The sequence below is a fragment of the Alosa alosa genome, chromosome 20 (assembly GCF_017589495.1).
Source record: "Alosa alosa isolate M-15738 ecotype Scorff River chromosome 20, AALO_Geno_1.1, whole genome shotgun sequence".
Classification (NCBI taxonomy): Eukaryota; Metazoa; Chordata; class Actinopteri; order Clupeiformes; family Clupeidae; genus Alosa; species Alosa alosa.
This window is the reverse complement of record NC_063208.1, coordinates 28,833,488-28,841,510: the sequence shown is the minus strand read 5'-3', so window position 1 is coordinate 28,841,510 and position 8,023 is coordinate 28,833,488. Positions and strand designations below refer to the sequence as shown.

The window sequence follows — 8,023 nt, the reverse complement described above, 5'->3', positions numbered from 1 at the left end:
ATAGGTTAAAAGCTTTCCTATACAAATGGGTTTTGAGGAGAGACTTGAATGAGAGACTTTAGCTGTGTGTTTGATATAGCACCACACCATAACTTTACTACTAGTGGAATGCCCTGTGATTGTTTAATATAAGTATTTATCTCAGTGCCTAGCACAAAGCCAGAGGGCCATGTACTGCTCTGCATGCCTGAATGTCTGTGTGTAACTCCTGCAGCCGTTTGCGGAGATTGCCCAGCTGACCGATGTGCAGGAGGGCACCGTGGTGCGCTGCATCCAGCGGCTGGACGAGGTGCTGAAGGAGGTGCGGCAGGCCGCCAGGATTGTGGGAGACTCCGTGCTGGGCAGCAAGATGGAGAGGGCTTCACTTGCTATACGCAGGGACATTGTTTTTACAGCATCTCTGTACACTCACTGAGTCTGGGTGTGTGTGGTGTATTTGAAAGACTTGAGAGATGACAAGAGGCTGTCTTGCCATCTGAAGGGGACCTTACCTTCACCTTCATTGTTGAGAGAGAAAGAATAAAAGCACAGCTGTGTCTGACCAAATGGCTCAGTCTATGAACTGCAGTGAAACACTATGTGCAGATTGTAATTTAATGTACAGTTATTAAATGGGCTGCATGTAATGCAACATCTGTTTTGTACCTTTATTCTTTCATGGAAGTGAATGTCTAGAAAGGGTCATTTAATGTATGGTTTATTTAATGTCATAGTTTTCCGTATTGTGCGCAGAATGTTCTCAGTATAAAACGAAGATATAGTAAATATTTGGTACTACATTAAATTTTAAATATATGAAGTTCGACAAACTGGGTAGAATGTATTGTGATTTCCGTTTCTACTGTGTGGGGATCACAGGCTTAAATGGGATTTGCCTTGGTTTTACTGTCTCTTTAAGGCAGCGATACTGTGTGTCTGATTAATTCAATGTAACGCGATGCGTTAGAGGGAGAAACCTATTTTCTGCTGTTGCGGTTGATGTAGCCTAGAAGACAAGGGTTGATCAAGAAGGGGAAAAAGACTTTGGGGATTTTCATCTAAATGAACACCAGCTTTAACGTCATTCAAACAAAGATATATATACAAACTATTTAGTATGTATTCTAATTAGCTGGATGAAGTGCTAAGATTTATAGGTGCGGGCAGAAGACGTGTATTTCTACTTATTGTAGAGGAGTGTTTTTGGAGTCATTGTCATCATCTCTAACGACATGTCGGAGAAGCACGGTAGGATTTTGCCTTGTTTTCTTGCATATAGCCTAACGTTATTCCGTTGTTATGATGTCATGTAACTGCTAATTAAGCTTATTCAGATGTTCTTCCGCATTATGCAAGCTTAGGCTACGTTATACATTTTGAGATTTAATCTAAATGTAATGACTATATGGTGGGTGGCGTTTTAGCGTTAAATCGTTATTGCACCATGACGCACAATATCCATCTATCCATCCTGTCATTCTCCTGAACACCATTTTCATGTATCATCAACATCTGTATTCTATCTCTTGATGTGAACACAAAGGTTGGGCGACCGCTTATTGTGGCTTTTCAACTTTGCTTTGGATGCGCCTAATTCATCTCTCAAGAGTCGGAGAGCGAAAATGTGCCTGACCGCTTGGACAACATGGATAATGGAATAATTTGGGTTATGTTTGTAATTTCCCTCCCACCGATTCATCGTATGCATAAGAGGTTATGGTGTACCGGAATGGTTTGAGATAACGTTTTGTCCTGTCCCCGCAAGTCTGCGTGGCTAGCTTACTGCACAACAGGAACGCGATAAGAGCGGAGCAGAAAAACGCATTGCACACAAGCGCAAATCACAGGTTTCAGCCTGCGCATAGCCTAGGTTGTATAGCTGGTGATTTGACGTGCCAAATCGAACCATGTAAATAAAGGAACTGGTCACTGTCTGCTCCACTGGATCACTTTCTTTTTGTTCTCTTAATATTTGATCATTAAATGGACTGCCTATGTGTCCATGTTTCCGTTTCCCTGGTCTTTTAGTGTTATACCATTTTCTTGGAAGTAGAAACTTCCCCTCATCTCTTCTGCCTGTCTCATTATGCAATATCCATGAGATGCTTATATCCATGATAATAATAATGCATAAAATGAAATATCCAGCAGCTTTTATCCATTTAAATAACCACATAGTTGTTTGTTTCTGCAGTCACCCTCTCCCCTTCTCTCTCTGTGTGACTCAAAATGTCTTTATTACCCTATTCATCAGAGTCCTTCTATCCATCTCTCTCTCTCTCTCTCTCTTTCTCACTCTCTTGCTCTCTCCAGCGGCCTGCAGCCACCCCATGCTCTGATTCCAACCAGTGTATGTGTGGTGACAGTCAGGGGTTATATAATGCACATTTGTCCCTGAGCATAACCTGTCTCTCTCTCTGCACTCGTTCATTTCTCTCCTCCTCTCTCTATATCTCCGCATCTCAGTGTGTCTTTCTCTAGCTTTGCCTCTTCCCTGTTGCAGCCCATGTGCAGGCCCAAACCAGTCACTTTGAATGAATACATTACACTCTGATGTCAGCATGCATGCTACAGGCTGTCACACTCTCTGTCACGATGGGCTACAAGAATCTCACCTGCATCAGCTCTACAGCTGTTGCAGTGAGTTAACCATTAACATCCGTTTATTTCTGCTTGTGAAGGTCAACTTCATATTTGGAAGCTGAAGACATCTGTAACAGTTTGTACTTATTCTGCAGTACTGATCTATTCAAAATGCCTGCAAGGTTTTAAATGTCAGTCTCATTAGGTGCACATATTAGCTGGACAAACATGGTGGGTGGGTTTTTTGTAAAAGAGAGAAGAGACAAGCAGGCAGTGTTTTTCTCTTGTTGAAGCTGCCTCTTTTCTCCTTCTCAAGAATCCATTTAGAAATTCAGATGGGCGTTTGTGATACTGAAGCCATATAATGAGGTCAAAATGGTGTGAAACTGCTTTTTGTCATTTCTCTCTGTGTCACACACACACACACTCCCTCAGTGATTCTCTCTCTCCTGAATTCAGGTCTGGATGAGTCAGGGAGGCAGCAAATGAACCAGATGCTGCCCCCTCCCTACATCCCTGCCCAGGACCCTAACATGCCCCCACAGGCACCCCAGAACCCCGGCTGTGGCCCCCAGCCCAACTACCCCCCTCCTCCACCTCCACCGGGCTCCGAGGGCTACCTCCAGGAGACCCAGTTCCACTGCGGGACTCTGGGCCACTCTCGGGCTCCTAACGGCTACCCCGTGCAGACACATGGCCCGGGAGGAACCGTCCCACACCCCCCAGTGGGCTACCTGCACCCTGGATACCCGCTCCAGCTACAGCCATGCACAGCCTATGTACCGGTCTACCCCATCGGGACATCGGTGAAGTACCTCATTCATTACACTCCTGTGTTATTGTTTTAGTCATACATTACATTTTGTCATGAGTATGTTTATTTCTCTCTGCTTCGTTTTAAATAGATATTGAATTAATGTATAAAACTAGCTATCTAATTAGCAAACAGCCAACAGATCTGCCTTTCAAACACCATCAACAGAACTGTGGGTACTGATAAAAGCTTGTCAACTTGTTAATTGATAATTGGCCATGAAATTAGTTGATACTTGGCCATGCCTTAAAAGATATTACGCAACACCCTTAAAGCTGAGTATTGCTGTGTTTTGCTGAACCCATGACCTATAATGAAGTCTGTTTTTAACTTTCAACTCATGTCAGCCACTTTGCAATTACAAAACAGCATACACAGTATTGTGGTATGCAAACTACAAGTTCAGACTGCATGTGTAATAAAAAAAAAATCTGTTTTTCTCACTATAATAGTCTCTACCCAGCCAGCCACCGGCAGGCTCTCTCCTTATGAGCTGGGCTCTGCTCAGGGTTTCTTCCTGTTTTCCTTTTCAACACCACTGGGCTCTGGACTAGGGAAAGTGCATTGAGACTATTTCAGTTCAATTGAATTGTAAATAACTTAAATCAAACTTCTATCTGTTGTGTCTTCCGTCGCAGGGGCAGCCCTACATGCCTAACGGAGGGCCCCACCCTGGCGTGGCTCCTGGGCAGATGGCCATGCAGATGCCCACTGGCATCGCTTTGATGGAGACCCGGCGCCCGCCTCATGATTACCTGCCCATCGCTGTCCTCACCACCGTCTGTTGCTTCTGGCCTACAGGAATCATAGCCATCATCAAAGCCATGCAGGTGGGACCACACACACACACACACACACACACACACACACACACACACACACAAAAAAAAAGAAAAGCACACACACACAATCATGTCCATACACTCAAATCAGAAGTGCACTCCAATAATACAAGATAGTGGGAAATACTAGACATTATAAGGAAGAAACATTCAGATGGTATGTTTTATGTTTCAAGGACTCTGCATACAATCATGGGCGGTAAAGGGAACAGACACATTATAACAATGCAATATGTTGTTTAAATCTGTAAAACATAGCTTTCCAATATTGTGTGTCAGTATACTGTTAATGTTAAAAATACACAAATTGCACTTAGCAGTTTACATTAATATTGTTTTGAATTTAAATTTATTATCAAAAAGCTAAAATTCAATATCAAAAGAAAAATCTTTCTATGAATACAAAAATGAAAAAAAACTTCTTTCAAAAAACCCTTTTTACCCTCTAAAGGAAGTTTCAGTGTGGGGAGGACAGATAAAGGCCCCAAGAAAGACAGACTCTTTAAAATGCAAGCATAATGAAGGTTGTGTATTTGTACTTATGTGTGTTTGTGTGCTTGGAGTAAAAATGATTAGGCTTTCATCATCCTTACTGCCAGTACTCCTCTTCCTCTTCTCTCTCTCTCTCTCTCTCTCTCCTCCCACACACACAAACATCCCAGCTCCGTCTCCCCTCCCTTTGTCCCAGGTCCCATTGGGTTCATATTTCCATCAGCATTGACACCCCCCAGTTGCTTGCTCTATGGTTACTGCAGAGATTGCCTCCCGAGAGGCGCGGAACTTCTCCTTCATCAGTCTGGCGGTGGGCATTGCCTCCATCGTGCTTTGCACCATCCTAACAGTGGTGGTCATCATCGCTTCCCAGCATCACGCAGTCTTAGGGTCTGTACGATTGGGAACCCTAGAATGGGAGAGGTGGAGGTGGAGGTGGTGTTGGCAAAGAGGAGAATCCCCCGAGGCTGAACTTCTCCTTCATCAGTCTGGCGGTGGGCATTGCCTCCATCGTGCTTTGCACCATCCTAACAGTGGTGGTCATCATCGCTTCCCAGCATCACGAGGACGATTGGGAACCCTAGAATGGAGAGAGTGGGGTGGAGGTGGAGGTGGAGGTGGTGTTGGCAAAGGTTGGTGGAGAATGTGGGCACTAAGAACAGACTCCTTTTCCTGCTGCTAAATGTCGAAGGGCGCAAGTGGTTTAACGGTTCTGACTGACTGACAACACTGCACTGACAATGTCCTGGTGAACTTTTAAACATTGGCATTCATGCTTCACAGCAAACATGGCAAGCGTTTAAGCGACAGCAGTGTTGTCACAAAGGCTTAAATGCAAAATTTACCATAATTCACTTTCCAAACATGGGCCAGTACATAGGCACTACAAACACTTTTCATATCTGATGTACACACACACACACACACACACACACACACACACACACACACACACAGACATACACTCAAATCATTTGAAGAAGGCTCATCCATTATTATAGAACAAGCATACACCTACACACTTCCATCACTAGAGTTATTATATACAGAAATGCTCTAATAGTATTAAATAGCATTGATGGTTATGCATTAATCATAAATGCTGTATATTTTATTGTTGTGCTTGTTGGTATTCAGTAACTTGATTGAATCTTTTTTGTCATTCATTATTGTAGGTCACCAGTGGTAGAGTAGTAACAAAACAAATGAAACTGCCAAAAAGAGGGAATTGATGAAGTGATTCAACAGTAATTTCAGAATGACAACAGGCAAATACAACCTGGGTGAGGGATTTGACTATGATTTTGCCAAATACATGTGTCAATACAAAGATCTGTTTCCCATAGTCATCTGTTAAACAGATCATGCCAATACGTTAACAGTGTATACAAATGATAGCCAGTGTTTTCCTCTTGTGTGTTGAGAGGAGACCTAAAGAGAGCCAGAACTAATCATGTTGCCCCTACAGTGTTGCTGTAGAATGCTGTAGTTAGCTATAAGAATGTATTGAGGAGGGATATCATCTCTAGTTTTACCCTCCGGACCTAGAGAAGAGCCTCATAGGACATCAGTTTGCTGTTTTATTTATTTATTTGTTTTGTTTTGCTTGTTTTTTTTCTAGTTTCTAATGTCTCCAGATAACTTTGGTTATTTATTTATTTGTGATTTTATTCAATTATTTACTGTATATGCATAGTTATAGATGAATTTCTTCAAAGTTGCATTATTTTGTGTATTTTCAAATCCATAGACATCAGCTCATCATTAGTATAGAATGCTTATTCTTTCAATCAGGCCTATTTTGACGCATGTGAGTATGCACCTTCAAGCTGCATTTGAGAGTGCAGAAGCTCTTTTTCTTTATCTTTATGAATATTACATCTGGCTTCCTTGTATTATTTAATGGTCAGTCTAAACAGTGCATATGTGGGACTACAGGAACTGTGTCCTGCCAAGTAATACATTGGTCATATACATGGACAGAACACTTCCAATGACCTGGAATTTTGGGCCAGTGGGACCAGGCCCAAAGGAACAGGGTGTCAGACTGGAGATGAAGTGTCTCGTCAAGAGTACAGTGATAAAAATAGCACCAGTTTTTGACATTGTTCATAGACACATGGGGGAGACCAGTTTGCTATGTCATCGTAGAGGTAACAATCCCTCAGTGTAGGGCAATAGGACAGTTTACAGTCTACACCATGTCAGATCTCATGCTCGATTTTGGCTCTGAAGTTTAGAATAACTGACTTTGTGTTTGCAATGTAGGATTGGATCGTTTTTACAGTTCATTGTCAAAAAAGGCATAGTGGTATCGATTTCAAGAACTTTTCCATATATTTGTTTAATGTTGACTCCATACTATCAATCTAATGATGTGCTGGATTAAAGTTGCTACCAATTGTCATTTTATGTCTTAGGTGTGATAGGTTCCACAGATAATTCTGTATTGTATTTTTTTTTTTACAATGTACCTCCCTAAAGCAGTATCTTTCACGGACACAGGAATGCACAGCTGATAATCTGTTTACAGTGCAGTGGTTACTCCTGCTCTCGTGTTATTCTGTAGCTGGTTCTGATGTAACATGTGGATTGGAAACTGCTCATGAGCATAAATTCTCATTGACTGCTCACACCATGGCAACCTACCTCTGGTTCCATTATTGACATCTTTCTGCACTCAGCCTCCTATTGGACTCGGTGTTGGCCTGTGCTTTATACCTGATAGTATCTCTGCCTCAGAGGCAAATGGGCGATAATGCTGTTTAGTAGGAATAATGATGAAACTTTATTTATATAGAAACAGACATGCCGACCCTTTGAATCAAAGGCTGTTGTTTGAAATCAGCTATCCCCATCGATTTTTTAAACTTAATATAGACATATACAGTATACATTCCCTTTTGAGTTGTTTTTATTTCACATTCTGGACAGAAATGTTGCCATATCTTCTTCTTCTCCCATTGCTGTTAATTGGCTAAATCTTAGCTTTTTAGTGTGACTGGAAACAGATGAGAAAGTAATTTGCAATGATTGTGCCAAGGGGTGTGATAAAGCTCAGCTTGCCTTTCTTACTTCTCATGATTCCACACACGGTCAGATTTCATAGCTGGCTGATATTATTTGAAACATTTTTCTATTCATGTGTAGACAGAAACAGCTTGAGATTTCAGGATGTGTATACACAGTACAAGCAGTTTATTCCTAGCGAATATTGCTGGGCTTAGATAACTCTCTAAAAATGCTTTACCTCCTCCAGTGTTTGATATATGTGAGAGATGAGAAAACAAAACAAATTCTGCCTGGTTACTTA

At 41.9% G+C, this 8,023-nt stretch overlaps 2 protein-coding genes across 2 annotated transcripts in view; both read left to right on the top strand.

Moving 5' to 3' along the window:
* skiv2l (SKI2 homolog, superkiller viralicidic activity 2-like) overlaps window positions 1-631 on the top strand; it is an 18,311-nt gene extending 17,680 nt beyond the window's left edge. The window contains exon 29 of the mRNA XM_048229197.1: window positions 215-631. Within this exon, the coding sequence (XP_048085154.1) occupies window positions 215-415 (201 nt within the window). The 3' untranslated portion in view covers window positions 416-631. The remainder of the gene's footprint in view (window positions 1-214) is intronic.
* Window positions 632-722: 91 nt separating this feature from the next.
* On the top strand, window positions 723-5,294 carry prrt1 (proline-rich transmembrane protein 1). Its single transcript, XM_048229184.1, is given in 5 exon segments — window positions 723-1,227; window positions 3,022-3,368; window positions 4,015-4,206; window positions 4,934-5,100; window positions 5,198-5,294. Coding segments are annotated over 5 exon segments (819 nt in total). The 5' UTR covers window positions 723-1,211.
* Window positions 5,295-8,023: the final 2,729 nt, after the last annotated feature.